The sequence below is a fragment of the Talpa europaea genome (assembly GCF_964194135.1).
Source record: "Talpa europaea genome assembly, chromosome: 6".
NCBI classification, from domain to species: Eukaryota; Metazoa; Chordata; class Mammalia; order Eulipotyphla; family Talpidae; genus Talpa; species Talpa europaea.
In genome coordinates this window covers 112,707,711-112,732,013 of record NC_140072.1, presented here as the reverse complement: position 1 = coordinate 112,732,013, position 24,303 = coordinate 112,707,711, and the positions used below count along the sequence as shown (strand labels likewise).

Genomic DNA, 24,303 nt, shown 5'->3' with positions numbered 1-24,303 from the left:
TCGTTTTCATCCAACAAGGTTAAATACACATTAGAGTAATAAAAAATATGAATTTGTATTGGGTAAAAGTTTATATTAGTAATCTATGAATTGTATCTTTTAACATACTTTAATGGTGCCTGTACAGATGATTTTGAAGGTCATTCATATTTATATGTTTAGATTATGTATGAGTTTGAAGAATATTTTTTTACAACCAACTTCACTCTTGCCTCAACTATAAGACTCTCCTAAGTATTCTAGAAAGGGAGCTTGTTTTCCCTCATTTCATAAGTATCAAATATAAAAGCTCCATATATTATCCTTTTATTTGTTTGGCATGGACATTTAAAAATCAGTTTCTAGTTTCCTTTTAAGACTGGCAGAACTCCCTAAGTTTTTTCATTAGTTACTAGAAACAACAGTTAATAGGTTCCTGTAAGGATATTTATTTGAGAGGTTGTCACCCCAGGTGTAGAACATAGTTCTAAATAATGTGGTTTCGTATAGATTCAGGTACAAAAATAATCAAGACAAGATAAACATTGATAACGGAATGTGTTCTAAGTGAATAAGGAAGTTTGGTCAGTTTATTATTGAGAACCATCTTCCATGAAAAATCCGTGTCTTGATTTTTTTTTTTAATCACTTGGAGAATCCCATGTTTGGACAAGACTTGCAGTCAGACCCTTGAATTCCTAATGCAACCCTTTGGTTCCTTGAGAGACCTTCAGAGTTTTTTTAGTCCAAATGTGTTTCAGAATTTATATTCTTTTATTCTTTCAACCACTAGAGGGCAAAACATTTAACAGAGCACACCTTGCTTGAGCCTCTCATTTAGTTAATTGTGAAAATAAAAATGAAGGTTATAGCTATCAATAATTATTTGTTATGTATGTATCTGTTGAAGCAGCGTATTACCCTGAAGAGAAAACATGACAATCCCATTTGGTTCACTCACGCAGGAAGAAACAATTAGCAGTCAATGGCGAGACACTGGGTATTGAGTTTTTAGTGTTTTAGTAATGCATAATCGAATTAAATAATTCAGAAATTACTGTTTTCTTTTCAAAGAGGCTTATAAACACTCTTTAGAAAGAGAAAAAGTAGACAAGTAATTTGGTTAAGATAATCATATGCTCTTCATACAACTAAACAAAGAAATTAGCCTTGAGTTGAAACTTGTTTTAATGGTTTTCCTTCTAAGACTGTAGCCAATATACATTTTGATAAAACAGTTTCTGTTAATATATAATTTCAGCCACAATAAACACAACAATCAATGTCCTGCTCTCCTAACAGCATTAATAATGGTAAAAAATAGGGTATGTAGAAGTGAGAAACTGAAACTAAATTTTTATTGAACATTAAATTCTTATTGTATGTTTTGAGTACATAGTGTCTTAATCTGTAATAAAATACCAAATGTAAACTTGGAATGATTACTCCTTATGACTAACAACCAAAAGGATTTCCTTATACTAGTACTGTCATCTTCTAATCCACAATGTTTATCAAATATTGAAAAATATTTCAAAGAGAATTACATGTATGCTTCACATATGCTGACTGCTTAATATGTATATATTGTGAAAGATAAAATAGTTATCATTCTGAAAATACATACTAAGTTCAATTAACATACACTTTGTGGAGCAAATTTGTTTGCGTTATTATTTGTTGTTTATGTACAAAGATTTAAACTGAATAGTAGAAATTAAGTAGGAAAAATATATTGAGTTTTTTGTATCATAATCTCTTTTAATAAAGTCATATTTTTGCTAGTAGTACCACATTACTGTTAGCAGTGAAGTTTTATAAACCACTACATTCTTGCAAAGTGAATATATAATGTTTCATAATATTGTAATATCATATAAACTTTCTATGAAGAAATTAGTATCTTTGAGCAAATTATAGTAGCTTCATCAAAAATTTTTCTGCTTATATTTGTTATTTTTTTCTCCTCATAAATAATAAACATTTTTGCATTTTCCAAACTTAAGAAATAAATATGAATAACCTAACCAGAGAAAAACTGTTTTGTGCAAAGCACTTATGGGAACAAATGTTCCATTAGCTACTCAAAATTGAGGCCATATAAAGAGATAGGAAGTGTGCTTATAAAGGTTTACACTATTCAAACTACTTTGAACTATTTTCACTTGATGGCAGAGATTAAGCCATAAATTTATTTAATTAGGTCTCAATTATCTGGGAATATTCATATTTACTAAAATTAGTTTCTTGTTAAATCTGTCTTTACATATAACAATTAAAGGCATTTTTAGTCAACCTAAATAGAAATTGGCTTTCTTGAACATTTTGCTGGAATTTAAAAATGTGAGGTTTTATGAACTTCTTCTGTAAAGGTAGAGTCTATCAAGCAGGAAAAAAAATTATAAACAAAATATAGACCATTTGTAAGTTTGGACATTATGAAAAAACTTTTAATATGCATATACTTTTTTCTAGCCATAGTTCAAAAGAGGCTAAAGAAAGAGAAGAAGGCAAAGAGAAAATTGCAGGAAGCCCTTGAATTTGAGACGAAACGGCGTGAGCAAGCAGAACAAACACTAAAACAGGCAGCTTCAACAGATAGTCTAAGGGTCTTAAATGGTAAGACGGTGCATCTTTATGCATGAGTAACTACTTTTCATTTTTAGTACTCAAAAGACATGTGTTTGTGGCTTTGTATGTTTCTGTGTCTTGTGATTCCTTAAATTGCTTGTAGCTGAAAGCATGGTAGGTAGAATAGTCGCTGGTGTTGGGAGAAAGCTTTATTTCATAGGCGCTAACACCTTTTTGTTACTTAACACTAGTATCTGGGACCTGACATAGCTTCTCTGTTTAACCAAACCTGTCTCTAATAAAATGTAACAAAATACTAATCTCAAAACTTTGCTACCCGGAGCTATTTTTATAATCAAGTTTTTGTTACTTATGTATCATTCAAATCTTTTGACAATTCTTTTGGTTATGGTCTTTGTTCAACCTTTGCAAGTTGACAAAGATTTATGTAATTTTAATTCAGCACTAAAGTAACAGGTTGCTCTTTTTCAAAGGACAATAGGAATCAAATGAAATATGTGTCACTCTTACCTTTCTGTGTTTTTAGACTCTCTGACCCCAGAGATAGAAGCTGACCGCAGTGGCAGCAGAACAGATGCTGAAAGGACAATACAAGGTAGGAATTTGCAAAAGGCTATAAATCTAGATCTTGCTATATGAGTTTTTCCTCAGCTTTAGCCTGCTATTCAAGCATGTAGCCTGCCATCTGGGCCACATCAAAACAAGTTCAAACAAGGTCAAGTTCATCTTGCTTGTTTATATGAGTGAATTCGTTTTGCGCTGATAGATTTTCTTTAAATTAACAGGTCATTTCTGTTTATACAATGCAATTAAAAACGAATAATTAATTTTAAACAATGTATGATTTAATTTTGGGCATAGTCAATGTGTTTTATTGAATGCTTAAAGCCCAATCTAATGCAGGAAGGACTGAAAAGTTCTATTCTCTGTGCTATTCATAGCAATTAGTCAAATAGGTGCTTCATAACATTAAAAAATTTCCTCTTCTCATTTTGTGACAGTCACTGCAAGCAAGATAGGTGCAAAATAGACTATTTGGTTGTGAACAAGAAATAAAATTGTTTAGTTCTATGGGGATTTTTCAAATGTTTCATTATGTTGTTATATACATTTTAATAAGACAAATCTGCTGAGCAAAATCAAACCTAGAATACTAAAAGGAGTTGTATTAAAAATGTAGAAGAATTCCACATGTTTACTCTCCAGACCACACTACTAGAAAGAATGAAATCTGAAGGTAGCATGCATTCTAAGTCTATTCTAGACTACAAACTCAATCGACCAACATGAATGCTAAACAGTAAAAACATTTATTTTCTATTTCAAATGAAGATTATTCTTCAAAGGGAAGCCTAAAATGATTAACTTCTATAATCTTCCCAATTGCTTTTATTTTGCATTCTAAGCTTAATCATTTTTGGTATATTGTTTGACATTAATTGTGTTACTTAATCAGCTCCAAAAGTGTCATTCTTAGTTTAGTGTAAAGGAAATACAATTTTGTAAATTATCATGTGATTGCAATAAATTAAAAGAAATAAAAAAGATGAGGAAACAATCCTTCAGAAAGAATATTATATATTTTTGCCCTATATTTATTTTACCTGAGACCAAGATAATTATTTTTTAAATCTGAAGGTTTGAATCACATGTTATTATATGACATTTCCATGGACATACAAATATAATACAATTGTAGGTATAGAAAAAACTTTGTGTTTAAAGCATTATAGATTTTAGCAAAAGTTATGTGCGTGCATATTATTAAAATCATACGGTTTGTGCTATATGTCTTTCTAAAAAAAAATTGAATGTGGTAACAGTAAATAAATTACAACAAAGCCAGAATGACTTTATCAGGGACAATAACCTCAATAAATTCAGTGTAAGGCTCAGGCCTGATTTGTGTGTGTATGTACTAACTTTGCTGATGTCCAAACTGGTCTAAGGAAGCATATGAGTCTCTAGGTAGATGTGATATATAAATTATCTGCGATCCACAGAATAATAAGCAAGGTGATCAGAATTCAATTTAAGAAAAATTATTGAGAATATGTACCTGTATATAAATAGGAGATGCCATTAATATGAAGAATTGATCAGGCAATGATCAAACATTTTTTGCATAATTGACATAATATATATTTTATAACTCTGCTATCAATAATATTTTAGTAATCAATAAAGCTATAGTTGTTTCTATTTAAATTTTTAAAATTCATATATCTTCAAATATACCCTTCATTATGGATAAAGCCTTATTTGAAACATTGATATCTCTCAATTTATATTGTCATTTGCTTATTCTGAGAAAAAATTTAACTATAAAATTGCCTGATGTTTGCTATCCAGAATGCTATTCCTGGGACACCATAGAAAAGTCAATAAAATAATTTTATAATTAAGGAAACAAAACACTTGAATAACAATTATACATAGGTGTTTAAAGTCACATATAAATTATAATGGGATTATTTATGCATCGATTTAATTAATTCATTATTCATTCATTCTGTCAATTAAAAAGATGTTCCTCAAGTCTAATGTGAATAATCAGTTAATAACTTACTTCTTGCATACTTTCTTTGGTTTTATATTGTTCAAAATAGACAATTTTGAATAAAACACTTAACTAATATTCATGATTTTGACTAGATAACATGCTTTTTTTCGCAAATGTAACTTTAAAAGGCATTGTAGATGAATCCGTGTTTCTGGGCTAGTTGCTAAAAAGGTGTTTGTTTCATCAGCAGTTGAACAACTCAAGATTTCAAAAGCACATCATATTTTGCTACTTTACCTCACTAAATAAGCTCAGTTAGTCCTTTTGAGCTTCTGTTTTTAAAATCTTCAAGTCCATTAATACATTTGGAAGCTAATAAACATAACAAAATTTACAAAGAAAAAGACTAGATTACTGAGTCTAAGCACAAGAATGGTGAAGGCAAAGAAGAAAGAATCAACATTCATTTAGAGGATGGTTTGCAGCAAGCATTTGAGGAATCATGAATGTCTGCTGCTTCACAACTCAAGAATGATCAGTCTCAACTTTTTACTGTCAGTCTTGGTGTCCCCCAGCCCAGGTGTGATAATCTGTACTTCCCCTTACCCCTAAACCAGCCTTAGCTGAAATTATTCTCTATTCCAAAATAAACAAAATTTAATAGAAAGACAAAGGACATTCATATTTCTTTATGCTCACCATGTACTTATATTTAGTGTTTGGGCAATAAATAAATATCATGGGGCCTCCCTGGTGGTGCTAGGGGTTAAGTCTCAGCACTATAACTCTATGTGCAGCCACTACAGCACAAGTTTGATCCCCGGCCATGGAGCTACCCACATGGCACACCAGACCTCTCCTGTCTCCACTGCTGCTCCCCTCAGCAGTGTATTTCAGTCAGTCTGCCTGTTCTGTTCCCTGCTCTGTCTCTGGTGAATCCTCTCACACACACCCCCACACACACCTCTATTCTACACCCCAGCTCTTGTATGAATAAATAAATAAACAAACAAACAAACAAATATCATGGTTGGCCCAAGAGCTAGTCACTTAGCTTTTGGGCACTTAAATAATTCTCAAGTGCCAAGTAATTAAACCCTAATAAGCACCTCATGTTAGATTAAACATTGTTTCATATCATTTTGTTGTACCATTTCTGTAAAACTACAGAGAAGGGGAGGAAGAAATGAGAAAGCAGTTTAGAAACTATTCCTGGATAGCAAATTAATATTGAAAATTCTTTGTGATTTTTCATTGCTAACATTTATGACAACTAACTCAAAATTCATGAGTTTTGACTGAACATCTATTTTGTCTAGTCAATAAATATCCTTCAAAACCCATTCTGCACACATGTAAGTGCACTTCCACACACTTATACAGCCAAATAGATAACATTATTGTGGATTTCTTCAGCTAAATTCTAGTTTCTTTATTCTCTGTCCAGGGCAAAGACATGCACCTAGGTGGTCTATTTAATATGCTTTAACAATTAACAAAATTATATCCATTTCAGGCAGACATCTCTTTTTTTAAGATTTATTTATTAATGCATACAAGAACTGGGATACAGGCCAGAATTTTGGGGAGTGAGAGGATTCACCAGTGACAGAGTGGGGAGCAGAACAGGTAGAATGACTGAAATACACTACTGAGGGGAGCTGCGGATGAGATAGGAGAGGTCTGCTGTGCCATGTGGGTCAACTCCCTGGCCTGGAATGGAACTCATGCTGCAGTGGCTGCAGGCAGCTTCATAGTGCTGAGACTTAATCCCTTGCACCATCAAGGAGGCCCACAGGCAGATATCTCTTAAGAGCGCCCCCAGATACTACCCAACTTTTGTTTAATATCTCACAGGAACTCAAAGTCCATTGCACAAATTCAAAAGGATCTTCCTTCCTTCTCTGCAAATCTTCCTTCTCCTGTATTCTTTCCTTATGGTGCCATCATCCATCCAATAAAATTTGCCCCTTAATATATAATGAGGGAAGAATGGAGATTGACATTTTCTTCCCTGACCCTTCCTGCACAAATACATCTCCCCACTCACTCTCTGATCTCTTGTTATAGTGGATATATTTTTTTAATTTCCTGAAAATATCACATCTTTCTCCATCTCTCAGGATCTGTTTGTCTTTTTCCCTGCCTTACTTATAGTTGTTTGAAATTTCATCTTAGAATTTATGCTTTCAGGAATGCTTTCCAGACCCTATACCTGTGTCCTTGAAGCACCTGTCTGCATCCTAGGTTTACTTCCTCCTTTACTTCCTTACCACAAATTTCTGTTCTCCAAAATAATATGTTGTGCATTTGTAGTTCCTTGCTCAGTGTCTTCCTCTCCCTGGATGGGAGCCATATACAGCATCAACCATACTTTTTTTTCTTTTTTTTTTTTTTTTTAGTATCTTTAGTTCTTGCATGTTTGACACATATGAATGTGTCAAATGTTTGTGCTGCATTGGCAGCATGCTGCCTGCTGCGTATTCCCTGAATGCACATAGCAACCCATTGATGAATTATCACCTATGTTTGTTTTAGATGAAGAGAACCGTTTTTGTTCTGATGTTTCTCAGAATTTTGTTGGAGAGTCTTAAGAGAGGAAGTAAAGGATAATATGATTCTGCCTGGAAAAGTGAGAGTTATAAATTCTGGCAGTTTAATGTTCATATCAAATAGTTTAATTAACTGTGTTTTTCTACTTTGTGCATTTTTATGTTACATTCTTTTTGCATTTTGATCTAAGATTTAGAGTTTGTGAATATTCACAGGAACTAAATTTTTCATTTTAAATATATTTGTCATTTAACATACCATAGTCATGTATCTTAAGTATTTCCTTTCTCTTTGATTTAGCACCTCACTTTTGGTTTATCAACCTCATGATTTTCTCTGATCTGCTTCTTAAAATTTCAAATTATTGAATCTTCTCTGTATATTGTTTAATTAGTCAATTATAGGCATAAACTCTCATGTGGAAGTAATGTTGATTATTGCTGTTATATGTATGTCTTTCATAAAATTTCCAAAATCCTAGTAGTTCACTTTCAAAACAGTAACTTTTGCTTTTTTTCTTTCTAAGGAAAAAACCTATCCTCTTAAACCAAAAGTAATTGTTCAAATCAATGGGAATGTGTACCACAGTTCTTCCAACATCTTAGACTATCTTCAAGATGTGCTTCCAAAATCTTGGCTTCACTTAGAAGTCTATTTCTTTTATTTACATCCAATAGCCATAATCAAAACTCTTTGGCCTTTTATTCTTTTTGACTGATCTCAGATCATAGAAAACCAAATATTCTTCCAATAAAAAGACATAAAATACTTGCCTATACTTTAACAATCTTTTTTTCCAGTTGAAAATATCTTCTTTCTGATTCTGAGATATTTGAAGACTCATGATAAATTTGAAAATTATTCATATTTCCACAGATATTTACTGACCACTGATGATATGTCAAACACACTCTTATGATGTTACTGAATTAGCAGTGGGAAAGAACTTTTAAAATAAATTTCATTTCTTCATTTTGTAAGGAGGAAGCGAAGACACAGTGAGAATACATGACCTGTTGGAAGTTCCATCTTGATTTGATCAGCTGGGAATTTTCACTTAGTCCGGTTGCTTTTACATCCTTTATTTCTTTCCAATTTTAGATTAGAATTAATCTAAAATATACCCTTTTTTGTTCTTTAAAATATATCTAATTATCATTATTATTTGTTTAGTAATGTATGGCTCCAACATATCATAATGTAGATCATTCTTATGAGTAGAATGTGTATCTTTTGTCAAGATTGTTGAGTCACAAGCAACTATAAACCAGAGACACACTAACTGGGATGGGCAGGGGGAGAAGAGGAGGGATCAGGGCAAAATTGAGGAGGGTGGGAATTGTATGGGGAATATAACCAAAATGAAAATGCATACACTGTGCAAAACTGAAAAATGATGTAAGAATTATATAAAATAAAATAGTAAAAAAAGAAACATAGAAGTTGATATAAGGAAAATGAATAAAATGCTCTCATTGCTCACTCACATGCCTGTTAATTTTTATCTTGACATAAAATATAAGGCATTGGGTGAAAAGCTCACAGCTCACAGGGGATGCTTTCTTCTTGATGTCTTTAGAATACCTTTGTATGTAACAGCGACCAAAATAAAAAGCAATGCTTACTAAAAAAAAAAAAAAAAAAAAAGATTTTTGAGTCAAATATTTTAGCTATAGTGAATGTCTTAGAAATACATTTTCTTTCTAGAATTAAGGATATTGTATAGTAAATGGAACTTTTTGTTTGTTAAAATGGAAAGGTGGATTGGAAGCTAATATTTATTGAACTTACCCTGTATGATTTAACTTAAAGCTAAGATAACTGAAGTTCAGAGAGGCTAATTAGCATTTCCACATTTGAACTACAAGTCAGTGTAATTGCTCACTTTTGAAAACAGATGGTAAGACCCAGAGTCCTGGTTGTCTCCTTCATGCCTTGCTGTCTAGATTTACATTTCACTTTTCTAGGTTATCTCTTTGCAGCCTCATCAGTCATATTGTATAGTTACACTTGTTAATGATTTAAAAAATTCAAAACAGTCTGCTGATTCTTACTATTACTGGTAGCAATAGTAGTAATAACTACTAGTAGGAAATAATGTACAATTGGGAAAAAATGTGTCCATTTCAGCTTTATTTTTAATCATTCATTATGCCCATATTATAATGTTAATACATTTCAGAAACTTCAATGTAAGTGAGAAAAATAAAATGACAATAAAAGAAATTAGGAAAATAAACACATTCGACAAAAGACTTCAGATAAGATTTCAGTTTTGGTTTAACAAAATACAATTTGGAGAGCCTTTTCCTTTCTTTTGCAATTTTTTTTTTAAACAGAGTTGCTAAATGATATCGCAAAATGGTTATACTGCAAAGGTTCTAAATTGAACCTTACTTAAACTTATCACTTTCATAAGCTCTTTATGAGAGTACTGTTTGAATTTTATTTCATATTATTATTGCACATATTTCCATTTCTAAAACTTTACAAAATAGCCTTAAGTTTAATGCAGGAGTGGAGCTTGTTTAGATGCCTCTATAAAACCTAGCAATTATGAACTGTTGTTAGAAATCAGATTTAGATTCAAATCTCTGTTTCACTATTTTTTTCCTTTAGTAGTTGTTTTACCTCAAAGAGTTGTTGTTAGGATTAAATAAAATAATCCATGTAAGCACTTAGCACATACTAAGCAATAATGTGCACGCAGTTAAGTTTTAGCTGCTAATATTAAATTTTATTAATAGGAGTTAACATATTCACTACAGCACCTAGCAACTGGTAAACACTGAAGCTATTATTACTCCAATATATTATTTACTCTTTTGAGGAAAAAATTGATCTTTATAATATAATGTTTATTTCCATAGTAAAACATTTACATAAGTTGGCAATTTTTGTGTTACCTGAACCTAATTTTCCATATTTAAAAATGTCTTTGTTGAGCAAAAAGTGGATAAGAGGAAGCTTCCATTAAGGACAAAAAAAAGGAGAGGCTACTTAAAACTGGTTTCTAAGCTGCCTGCATTTTGACTATTGTCTAGTCACTTTTAAATGTGCAATCACCATATAAATTGCCTCAAACAAATTTTCTTGGTCTTAAAAGATAAATATTTGAATTATTTAACTATAAAAAAACCAATAATTTATTTCTAGTTTCTTGGCACTGGTTCCTAGTGTTTGGCAGTATTTCAATACAGCTAATCAATTTAAGACACCATTGATTAAGTTGAACAAAAGATGATATTGATTTCAGGCAGTAACCAATAAACAGCCTATTGTTCAATAGTTATCACAGGTCATTGTTAACTACTCATTTAACTAGACAATCAGAGTTATTATTAAAAAGAAAATCTCAGAGATACTCATGAGATTGTGTATTTATAAAACTTTTAAATATGTTCTTTTAAGTCAGTTTCTACATTCTATTCTTTTAAGAAACAAATAACAAAATAAATCTTGTATTTTATATGCTTAAATTCCCATATAAAGTCCTGTCTTAGCTTTTTGTTGGAAATGGCTACTAACACAATTTAAAACTAGTTACACATGGAATTAGACACAGAGGACAGTTAAATATAATATTGCTCAAAATAGTAGCAAAATATTATAAGATCAAATAAAACTATGCTCCATGTAAGATGTGGTTCTTATAAAAAAAAACATTATTATTCATACATGTCTGTCTTGAGTTGTGACATATCATGAAGTTTCCTGAAGTGGTTTCACTTCTTACTCCATCACCCAATAGTAGGTAAAGTGTGGGGAAACAATTAATATTAATTTGAAATGTATTTGAGATCATTATGCTTGTAAATGTAAGATAATAAGTGAGAAGTAGTTTAGGGGAACCTAGGCAATATAAGAAAGAATTGGAATTGAAGATTTAGAGTGAAATATGGACATGGTACAAGTAAATTGCTATTAAGCTTTGAAACACAGCAGTCATTAATGGAAAATATGATAAAATGTTGTTGGCTTAGATAAAATTGAAAAATGGAATTAAATTGGCTTATTCATGGACATGGTTGTGACTTGGCTTGAATATTGTCTGAAGACTAGAGTCCAAGTGATAAATGGAAACTGGGAAAGGTATTATCAAATGACCCTGCAGACCAATGCTAGATCCATTTTAGTGTAACATCATAATTAGTGATATAGAAGAGTGGTTAAATATAATACATCGATGAAATTCACAGTTGATTCTAATTTCTAATATAAGGTGTAACGTACAAATGTGTGTAGAAATTTAGAAATGTCAAGATGAATGAAATGAGATTACCTTTATAAGAAAGAAAAAATAAATTTAAATTCTGTTTTTAGGAAACGTTTAAAAAACTAAACACATATCTAGAGTAATATATGTCCACTTTCAACTTTTCATGTTATCACAATAACAGTGACTGGCTGTAGACTAAGAGAAGTGTTAGAGAATGTATTGAAAAATAAGTCTTTGTCATTTTAATAATATATATATTACATATAATACACACATGTATATATATGCATTTTTATTATTAAGAATAGGCAATTTGAAGTTGTCTTATTATAGTCAATACATACATTTATTATCAGACAGTTTATTGTCATCTTAAGATTTAAGAAAAAATTATTTAAAATATATTTTTTCTTTGAGTCTTTTTTATATCTTCATCACCAAGGGAAAAATTTGATTGCCATAATATCAAATTAACTTGCTCACTGAGATCATAACTGTAGAAAATGACTATAATTTTTAAAAAGCTAAAAATTCCTATTTAGTAATATAGATAAAGTTGTTCATAGGCACAAAGCCTGCTTCCTTTTTTTGAGTCTACTCACAGACAGCTTAAGTACTTTGGCCATCTAAGAGAACTTTTAATATGTACTCAGTCACTTCTTTAAGAAGTGACTGGAGTATAGATACAGTTTTTTAAAGTTTTTTGAGAAATGGTATCTATCTTTCAAGAGTAATGAAAGTACTTTGAAAAATATTTATATTTCAGAAAAGGGGCATCCATTTGTAAAGTCTATCCATTAAATAATAGGATCTAAGAAAATAAAATATTGGTATATTGGACAGTTTGTCATCAATTTTGATAAATATATATATACTTAGGTATTCTAGATCTATAACACTTTGCTTAAATTCTCCTTTAGAAAATATAAAACATCATCATTTAGACTAAAAATGTAAAAATGCATATGTTGTGTCATTCCACCTCCCATGGATAGGGACAGAATGCAGACATGCCACAATAATGTCTTTTATTTCTACTGTTCGAACCATATTAATGAGAACATCATTTTGGAGAACTAATTATTTCTATTTGTCTTGTGTCACACTTTCTAATTCCCCTATATTAGCACAGCCAAAGCAAATTAATTGCTTTTCCAGCAGTTGAACCTTGTCCAAGAATGAGCTCACATTCCCTTCCAGTTTCCCTGTTTCTGGGAGTGCATTGTGTCAGAAATTTCTCTTGATACTAAACATAGTCTAGAGAATATCTTTACAGATTTCTGTGCGCTCACTTGATGAAATTTATAAGTTTAAGTGACCCGCCAGGAAAGATAAAGTTCTTAGCTGCAAGATTATACATCAAAACAGTTAAAGTGAAATTAAAATTAAATGAATGAATCTCAGTGAAGCAAAAAAAGCAGTAATTAATGGTTCCCTTAATTGTCTTCATAAAATATTTGCATGGGTCTAATTTGCATAATTTGCATGTATTAATTAATCTTTCAAAGGAATTTTGTGCTGAGAGAAGCCAAAAAATCTCTTTGTTTTATTTAACATCTAATGAAATATTTATCTTCTTTAATGAACTTCTCATCTTCATTAAAATAAAAATTGCACAAGTTTGTATGTTTTAAATGTTTTTATAATTGAAGTATTCAAAAAATCTCTTTAGACTTAAACAGCTGAAAAACAAACTCATTATTTGCATTCAGTATCATTTTAACAACAGCAACACTAAAAAAAAGAAAGTCTAATTTCACTTTCTCAAAGGTGGCAAAGCATTTGGTAAATGTATAAATGAATGTAGCTATTTAGTTTTAAATGTAGGATATACCAAACCCTGATCATTTCTCTCAGTGGTAATGCTATTTTTATGACTGAAATAGTGGGCAACTAGAGGGTACATATGAGAAAAATCAGTATGTTTAATTGTTTGGGAAATGGTTCGTTGGTTGAAAATATTTTAACTGGTTTAAAGAAATTAGTCCATTAAAATCCATTTGCTATTATTAACAACTGCTAGATTGACTTACAATATTTTCTGGCAGAAGGTTTACCGTCCCAACTTTATTCTAAATGTGCCTGCTGGAGAATTGCAGCAGGGGTTTCTCCTCTCACAAACTAAGAGATCATAGTGAAAACCAAGAACGTGCCTTGGAAGGGATGAAATGCAAAATTTCATCAAGTGCCAAGTAATATATCTTCAAGAGAACTGAGGATAAATGTGAGTAGAGAGCCTGGAAGTTAAAATACATAGGGGAAGGGAAATTGGTGATCTGTTAATGGTCCTTATTGGCTGATGCAGCAGTGACTCAGGACATTACAAGAACTTTAGCTGACATTTCTAAAGCAATTTAAATATGCATAGATTTTTCACATGTTATTTTTATTGATCTTCACAGCATCCCCATTTTATATTTGAAGACACTAAGGTGGACATACAGCAAATTGCTTAAAATCAAACCTTGAATTCAGGCTCTAGGTTGCTCCTATATGACATCAAACTTTTTATCTCATGATCATTTATGAAATGGCTATGAGTGGCTAAATGTTAATCTAGATAATGAGGGTGGCACACATTTATAAGAATTAGGTTTCAAAGAGCAAATATATAGTTCTTTTCATGTAAAGCTTAATATCTTATAAAGTCAATCACATTGACTTCGGTTTCCTATAAAATTCATCTTTAGGAAGTAAAAGCTCATTTCCATTATGCAAGTATTATTTCCTGCCCTATAGCCACACTCAGAATTTGCAGTTTCTCATGAGGTTTTCTCTAATATAAAAGAGAAAAAGAAAACCATTAGCTTACTAAGATTATTAGTCAGTGACAAAATAAGTGGCAATAAAGACATCTTTTTAGCATTCACATTGATAATATATTTAAAGAACTGATTTCTAAAGGATTAAAATAGCATGAAGACCATTTAGTTCTAGGAGAAGAGTGTCAGAGTGAACGCCATGGTCTAATGTCAACACTACCATTCATTAAAGTTGTGAGTCTAGTAACTACTTTAATAACTAAGAATTATATTTTTTAATTTTATGCTGAATTTTATACAGATATTTTCATACTGTCTAAATAACAGAGACATCCAGTTTTTTTGTGAGTAGAGACGCACACACTCCCATGCACATACATACATAACCAATAGGTCCATAGTCCATTGGGGTTTGTGAATTCTTTACTCAGACTACTTAGGTTCAAATTTCCACACTGTGATTTAAAATCTATGTAACAGAGCTTCCCTGGTGGCGCAAAGGGTTAAGCACAGCACCATGAAGCTATCTGCAGCGTCTGCAACATGAGTCTGAACCCCAGCCGTCCAGGTAGCTACCCACATGGCACAGCAGACCTCTCCTGTATTGCCTGCTGCTCCCCTCAGCAGTGTATTTCAATCTGCTGTTCTGTTCCCCACTCTCTGGTGAATCCTCTCATCCCCCGCACCTCTGACCTGCACCCCAGTTCTTGTATGCATAAGTCAATGAATCTTAAAAAAAAATAGAATCTGTATAACATTGTGTAAATTAAACTTTTTATTTGGAGATTCCTAACTATTACAACACAAATATAGTCATAAAACCCAACACACAATGTTATAATTAGGATAAAGTGATTTAATAGATGTACTACAAATGGCGAGTGGTGCCTAGTAGAGGCTAAGTGCTAAAAAGAATTTGCTATTTTTATAATTATGCTCAAATTTAATGTGATAGTAGTTGCATTAGTGTCAATTAGTGATAACACTTAAATATTATTTGAATGTAAAATAATTGTCTTACGCCAATGAATGTTTTTCCATATACGACACATTCTTTTTCTTTCAGTTGCAAGTTGCAAGCTGAAAATTATGTTCATCAGATTTTCAAAGCATTCATTTTAAACAATTCATCCAGAGTGTAAATTTTAAATTTTATGTCAATTTTAACAATATTGGTTAAGGAGATTATTTGTAACACATTCTGAATGATTATTCATGGTTTCCAAACTAAATAAGAGATAAACTGGTTATTTTTGATTCATTTCAGATAAAGGTGTTAAGAGTTTTTATTTATTTATTTTTTATTTTGGCAAATTTCTCTTTATATGGTTTGGATTGCCATATAGTGCAGAGTAAATATGGAGTCTTCTAATTCATGTATAATCATACTCCAGAGACAGTAAATCTCCAAACATACTTTCACTTAAGCTTACTAATTATACCTATAAAACGATGAATGATGACTACAAATTATTGGATCTGACTCTCATTCTTTATTTATTTCTCCCTGGGAGAAAGAGTACTGGATGGGGAGATTTTAGACCATAAATTATTCCCATACATCATCAAGTATACTGTGTTTAAATTTGATTCCATACTATGGTTTTTACATTTACTTTTGAAATTCACATTTTAACAGATTAAGAAGTAGTTACTTTATTTGGTAATTATGTATTATGGCAAAATGGCATTTGCTTTTATTAATAATCTCAATGTCTTTATTTTTTCATAACAGCTTATATTGGCTAATATAGTTTAAGTCTGCACTGGGTTAAATTTTCATAGTCTTTTTTACTGGCTTTTATAAATTTCTCCAATGAAGGCACATGAAATTTCATAAACTGGGCTTCATTCTCATTTAAACAGTTGAGACTAGAGAAAAAAGAGATCCACTAATAATAAAAGAGTAGATGTAACACTGTAAGAATGGCAAGTATCTTCATATGTTGCTTACTGAGCTACCATTGCTTTACAATACTATATAAGTTTTAGGGAGATAAGTTAACATCTCTGCAAATGTATGTAATCACATAATGCCTTTAACCAAAGCATCAGAAGTCTTCCACCATAATCCATTTAGTCCCCCTAGCTTTCCTTGTTCCCATTTTACACGGCCTTCCCCATTCGCTCGTGTAAGGTCTGCCATCAGATTTCAAAGATTTGTTAGTTTTTGTCTGTTCTTTGCTTTACTTCTTATAATCCATGTAAGAGTGAAATCATCCTGTATTTGCCTTTCTCCTTCTGATTAATTTCTCTTAGCATAACCCTCTCTATGTTGTTTACAAATGGGAAGATTTCACTTTTTTTTTTAATAGCTGAATCCTATTCCATTGTGTATATATACTATATCTTCCTTATTCTCTCATCTCTCCTCAGGCACTTAAGGTGTTTTTATAATTTGACTATGAAAAATTGCTGTAGCATTTATGATTTTTGCAAATAGAAATCAGTATTATGACTTCTGTGTATGATGCTGGACAGAGTTCTAAATACTATTTGTTATAAAAACAAACTCATTTCTTCTTGTTTTGTCCTAAATTCAATTTAAACATTGTATCAAAATTATTTCTGTAGAGTGACAATGAAGAATATGATACATTTGGAAATGTGGTAATGGGTACTATAGTTCTGGAATTTTGCTAGAAATAGTGGAAATTGTATTTAAAATTCAAGGTGGGAAACTAAATTGCAGGACTTAAAGAATGAAAGCAGAGGTTGGTAATTCAAAATAGAGTAATCTGGGAAAGCGATCCAAACTAGTTTAAATGATGATAGGTTTGTCTTGTGACTCTTGGCTTCCTATGATAAGAAGCATTTAGGTAGAGTTGTAGAGTAAGTAAGCACTGTGGCGGATATGGAACTGGAGTTTGAAAGTGAGGTGATTTGAACGGGGAGGTTCAAATAAGAGACACAACTTTCGACACCATTAAATAAAGTTTTATATTGAAATATAGACTTTCTTTGCATAATCTTGATATTGTTATTATTTTGAAAAGGCTAGAGTGTCAAGCCACTTACCCCCAACCAAAGAAGATTATAACAGCAAGAGTAGCAAATGCAATGGTGAGAAGCAAAGTATGTTCAAATGACTACGAGTTAATGCATAGGTATCGTTTTTCAACATCCTTACTGTAATGAATGTCCTGATGCATTTTTTAATAGAGTAAATATAATGTAGCTTTTTTTGCAGCAGCAGTTAGAAAAGATGGATTACTCAGCATTGATTTTTGTCCCTTAAAGTGAATATAATAAAAGAGGGACCAAAAATTTATAGTGCAACATTATATACATAAAATTAGAATAGAGAATGCTAAAAATACATAGTGCTATATTAGATAATTCATATTTTGGCTTATTTATTTTGCATCTTTGTTGATTCTGCAGATTTTACTCATGACAAACTGTCAATTCAACTCTTGCATTAAGAGACATGTATTTTTCATGATATTGTTTCCTATGGCAATATGTTGGATCCCAGTCCTTTCAAGTAATCAAATGGTACTGAATAGAGTCATAAACAAAAGAGCAACTATAACTTACTCTCATTGTTAGCTTTTTCCTCTGATGCATAGATATTCTTTGCAGTCACTTAAACCACATAGTACATTCTTATTTTGGTGAAGGAAAACTAAAATTTACACTTTTTCTTAGACTTGGTAAATAAAAGATGCTCATGTAATAGTGATCTGAATTATTATTAACACAATAAAGTGTGTTAGAACATAGTAATATTAGTCCGAACTCATATTTTAAGCTTTAAGAGTAATATGATTTTTAACATATAAGGCATTTACTTGGTAATAGAGTCACAAGTGTCTAGTTAGAGTTGCAGCATTTAGGTATTTCTCACTCAGCACTAAATTAGTAAAGAACCAGACCTGTAAAACAGAACTGATAAAGTTGTGAACTCTTCATCCAGACATGGTGATGTTATCAGTAACCCGATGGAAAACAGACAAGATTAATTATCCAAATTCAGTTAATATTTTTATAGCTATGGCAATAAGTTTCCCTAAAAAAAAAGAGATGCAACTGAAGTTGGACTAATTAAAATGAATCAGGGATATTAAGATAAAATAGATGCTCTTGGTGGAACAATTTTGTATTGTCCTCATGCAACTATGATTTAGTGCTGGAAGTAAGAGTAATGTATTATCTCTATGGAAAGAAAATGAAAGATTTTTATTATAAAGTGATTTTGATATAAGCTAGATGGATTTTTATATCCATAATGCTTTTAAAATCTAACCTTAATTCAGGATATAATCTACATGGTGACATAAGTTAATTTTATTCATGTCACAATTTCTAGTGGTGGGAAAATAAGGCAATGCTGACAATAACCACAGCCACAGTTATTAATTTTAATGGAAATAGTGGCCTGTTTTACCATAACGGATGGTAGAATTTCACAGAAGGCATGAAATATACATATTATCACTGTTTATCACATTTCTAAATGTATGCACATTTATTATAATATACTTTAAATGTTTATTTGTAGAGATTTTGTGTTTATTTTTTGAAATCCTATTAAAGAAATTTGGAAATTTCATTGAATTTAATATATGCTGAGGACAAATTGTACCTTACAGTGAACATAAATTGAAAGTAAGTTCAGAATACTCCAATGTTTTCTGAAATTTTTTGTGTCTAAAGACAGAGACCATTTGTAAAATGCAGTTATCCATTCGCATTGCATATTTTGCCAATAGCATATTTTGCTTTTTTATTTCATTGCTTTCCATTTTAGAAAACAGTTAGTGTCTTAAAACTGTTATTGTTTATGACTGCTTTGTTGATGTTATCCTGATCCACTTGCAAAGCATGTTTCTTTTCTTGGAAAACATGCACTACAATAATCAGTAGTATCTAGTAGTATGTGATAACAGTTAAACCAAAATTGAACTTGGTTAATCACCACTACTGAACCAAAGATTTTGAAGAACATTAAGAAATACGGTCTGGTATGCTAATACTTTGTAAGTGAGAACTGAAATATTTACTTGTAACAATGGGTAGCATGTTTTCCTTATAAAGAAAGGAGTAAACATTAGCTATTGTGGCACCAAAAAATTACCTCAGAACTCCACAGTGTACAACATTTGATACCTCATGTTTCTATAACGAGGAATCTGGGAATAACTTAGGTGGGTTCTCTGCTTTGCACTTCTCCTGACAGCAATAAGGTATTCACGGGGCCTGCGATCTTGTCTGGTTTCTAACGAGGCAGGGTTCAGTTCCAAGCTTACTCACTGTGGCAGCTAGCATGTCTTGGCTCCTCAAAGGTATTGGACTGAGCACCTTGCTACCTAGTTGGGTTTTAGCCAGAGGCCATCAGTAGTTAACTCCCATATAAATTCCCCAAAGGAAAGTTCAGTACATGGCAACCTGATTCCACCACTCAAAAGATCTAGAGAAAGTACATGCCAACAAGATGAAGCTTGGATTTTTTTTTTTTTTTTTTTGGTAACCTTCTTGGAAGTGATGGGACACGTTACTTTTGCCATATTCTCTTCATTAGAAACAAGCTATTAGGAGATATGGCTCAAACAAAAATGTGAATACTAAGAGACAGGGAACTTTCATGGCCATCTTAGATGATACCTATGCTAGAATGTTATCAGAAAGTAAAACTATCAGTTTATCCAGCAAAAATGAAATTTGAATAAAGATCATATAATTCAAATATTTTACAATCGCCACAGGTCTTAAAGGTAGACCAGATGCCACATCTGTCTGGATGGTAATTTTAAAGCTGTTTGGATATTTGTTAGTCTTTCCTGTTTAATGGCTTTGTCATGGCAACATTTCTGGACTCTACTGATTCTCATATTCTTTTTTAGATATGATAAGTCTGTTAATACAACTTGGTGCCTGTTTACCAGTCTGTCTCCTTAGTATAGCTTGGAGATCTCTGAGCTGATACCACGTGTGTTAATTTGAACACTTACTGTGTAGAGTACTATCTGATTTAACAGCTTTTGTATAGCATGCCATTGTATAACATGTTCTCACCTATATACTGTCTAAACACCATCTGATAATTCCATTAGAGGGAATATAGAAATGATAGTCTTTACCAAATTGTCCTTTAGTTAAAAATAATCTCTTATTTATTGAAAAAATTGTAGGCCTTTCATTGAGTATGTTTGTCATTTGTCAAGTTTTGCACTGGATAAGCATTTCAGTTCAGCATTGTGTGTTAAATAAAGCGCTAGAGATTTACTAGTTTATACACTCACAATTTCTGCCTAAAACAAATATAACTTATTGAAATTACCAAATTAGTCATGCTATAAAAATAGAAAAAAATAAAACATGCTCAACTTTTAAAAGATGATGATTTTTTTCATCCAAACTTAAAAGAAAATAACTATGTTCTGACAAGAGCTGCCCTTCTAATTGCCACCTTTGGTTTTTCCCCAGAAATAACACATAAATTTATTCTGAAAACTCAATTTATTCACAGAGGATTTAGCCAGTTTCTTTCAGGCATACATGTACAAATGCTCAATTTGAGAGGATACAAATGCTTGATTTGAAAGATCCTTGTTTTTCTTCTTTGCAGTATCTTATTTTATTTTTTAAAAATAGGCATTGGCATCACTTTCCTTCTATGCTTTATTTTAATTAAGCATAGTACATAATTTGTCCATTCATCAGTCAGGTCAGATATGTCTTCAAATTATTATTTTCTGCAGATCCTGTTATATAATCTTCACTCTCCCAGAAATAAATAGAGGAAAGGGAAAAGTAATAAAATATTCCGTTTTATTTCACTTTGCTGAAGTTGGGAGGTCTCACCTTCCAATCAGGACAAGGTAACCTAAGTGCAAAGTACCCCATTCCCACTTGCTGGTACATTAACCACTCTGATGGTTTCTCGCTTCTTACTAATGAATGCTTAATTAGAACACACTCACAAATACTTTGCTAAAGCAGACCTACCAGCAATATAATTTTTCCTTATTTACAAAAATAAAACACTTTCAAAGAGGTCTATGCTCTACTTTTTGTTTTGTATAAACTTCTAAAAGATAATCTTTCAAATACAGTTAAAGTGTAATTCCCTTATAACAACAAATACTCATTAACATATACAGTTCTAATTAATAGGTGGTACAGTTAAACAGACTTCATAAACTTTGTAACTGTAAGTTTATGCTTAAAACATAATGGTCCAGAATCCATCTCATGTCCATACCCTCAAGTCCAGTAATTTTCATGAATCTACACCTGTTTTTTCTGGACAATTCTATTTAGAAAATCACTAAGCATCATTTTACTAACATCTGAATAGAAATTCTCAAAAGAGATCATTTACTATGAAAAACTTCCCATATATCAGTGAAACAGTATAAAATCTTCAACTAGCTATTCATAAATATGATTTTGGTTTATATATTAAAATTTTATTTCACATATGTAAACTATTTTAATTAGCTGAAATAATCATAAAAAGTTCAAAGCATTAAAACTCTCAGATATCCCTTCCTAAGATTCATGTTATTAATATTTTTCCATATGCTTTATAATTTTGCCTATCTATACAGTATTTTCTGAAGCATTTGAGAACCTAATGTATGAATTATGGTTCTTTGCTCTTTTTTTAAAAGGTTTGTTTATGCATACAAGAACTGGTGTACAGGCCAGAGATGTGGGGGTAAGAGGATTCATCAGAGATAGAGTGAGGAACAGAACAGGCAGATTGAACTGAAATACACTGCTGAGGGGAGCAGTGGACAAGACAAGAGAGGTCTGCTGCATCATGTGGGTTCCTCCCTGGCCAGGGATCAAACTCATGCTGCAGTGGCTGGTGACAACTTGACAGTGCTGTCTTTAACCCCTGCATCACCAGGGCGGCCCAGTTCTTTACTCTTTATACATAGCCACAGTATTTCAGGGGGTATACACTAAAAACAAGATTGTTTATTTTACATCAACATTATGTATTTATTAGCTGAGTAAAAAATACTTTTATTTAATCTGACATTGATATTCTTATTTATTTGACTTAATCATGTCTTTAAGAGTCCCCCCCACATTTTAGCATTACTCAATTCAAATTTGAATCACATATTATATTTAGTTATTTTTCTTTAGTCTCCTTAATCTTGAGCATTTCTTTGCCTTTTGAAAATATATAAAATTGGGTCTTCATGGTGGCACAAGGGGTTAAGACGCAACCTATGAAGCTATCCGCAGCCACTAATCCTAGCCAGGGAGCTACCCACATGACACAGCAGACCTCTCCTGCCTCACCCGCTTCTCCCCTCAGCAGTGTATTTCAGTTATTCTGCCTGTTTTGTTCCCCACTCTGTCTGTCATGAATCCTCTCACCCCCCCGCACCTGTGGCCTGTACCCCGGCTCTTGTATGCATAAATAAATAAATCTTTTATATATATATATATTTGACATTTTTAGAGAATACAGTCTTAAAGGAATGTGTCCCACTATGCATCTGATGTTTCCTTAGACTTTGATCACGTGTTTTAACTCAGTGTATTATGCAAGTAAAGTTGTGTCCTTCTCAAGGCATAAAAACCTAAGGCAACTAATGTCCATCTTCTCTTCATTTGGTGATGTTTATTTTGATAGTTCTTACTTTATATTGTTACTTAATACTTGGCACTTTCAGGCATGTTCAAGGTACATGTTCAGGCATAACTATATATGATGTTTTTTGCTCTTAAGGAGATTATATCCAGACTTCAATTATTTTCTCTAAGAAAGAACAAGAATTTGAATCCTCTGACAAGAGGTTGTAACAACGTTAAGGTTCTGGTAATACAATACCTGGAATAAAAACAAAACAAAACAAAACAAAACACCCTGTGTACATGAGTACATGAGTGTAGGATGACTGTTCGTGGCAAACATTTTGACAGAAAGTTAACAACTTGTTAACATTAAACATAGAATTGACTGTTGCCTGTTGCATAGACAAATAGTATATATTTAAAAATGATGATTTTTTAAAGTCAGTTTTGCTTGGTTGTATTCATGGAGATATGGTTTAAGGACATTCAGCTCCTAAATAGATAAGAATTCAGAGAATCATAGGGCCCAGATACTCAAATTAGGGAAGATTTTTTTTAGTTTCAAAATAAAAGATAATTAATACTCATTAAAGTAGACTGTCCAAAGAATGGCTCCAAATCATGATTGAACCCGAAATTCAGGCAAAGGAACAGAGATACTGTAAGTTAATCTAGTTGTTTGAGAAAAATATTTTGCCCAAGGCTACAGTTGACTAAATAACTCGGAGCAAGCTAAGATTAATCATAACCATCTGTAGATTTTCAGATGTCTTCTCTTCATATTCTTTGGTTCAGCTTCCACAACTGGTTTGTCTGTTTAGTTCCATTTTGAAAAAATGTTTTGAATAGATCATTTTACTCAATGACTATCCCTTTTAGTTCCACAATAACTAAAGTCTAGTTCTACCTGCTTTGAATTGTGAAATTGTGAAAGCTCAGGTCTTTTCTGGTTTCTTGCACTTACCTAGAGTCTGATATAAAGGGTAGGATTTCACTTTCACTGTTTTTTTCTAAAAATCTTTTCAGAATTTTTTTGTGAAGTAGATTATGTTTCCTCATGCACTTGCTTCATTGAAGAGGCAGAAACAATATATGGAAAGTACTTTAATATAATTTTTTTTGTTCTTTGGATTAGTGACAATAAAAATATT

At 31.8% G+C, this 24,303-nt stretch overlaps 1 protein-coding gene across 5 annotated transcripts in view; it reads left to right on the top strand.

Moving 5' to 3' along the window:
* The window catches only part of DACH1 (dachshund family transcription factor 1), a gene marked incomplete at both ends in the record, with an annotated part of 401,718 nt that overhangs the window by 372,073 nt on the left and 5,342 nt on the right, over positions 1-24,303 (top strand). For all 5 annotated transcript variants that reach the window (XM_084234754.1, XM_084234752.1, XM_084234753.1 and 2 more), the window contains 2 exons: positions 2,455-2,598; positions 3,098-3,166. In XM_084234754.1, the coding sequence (XP_084090880.1) occupies positions 2,455-2,598; positions 3,098-3,166 (213 nt within the window). The remainder of the gene's footprint in view (positions 1-2,454; positions 2,599-3,097; positions 3,167-24,303) is intronic.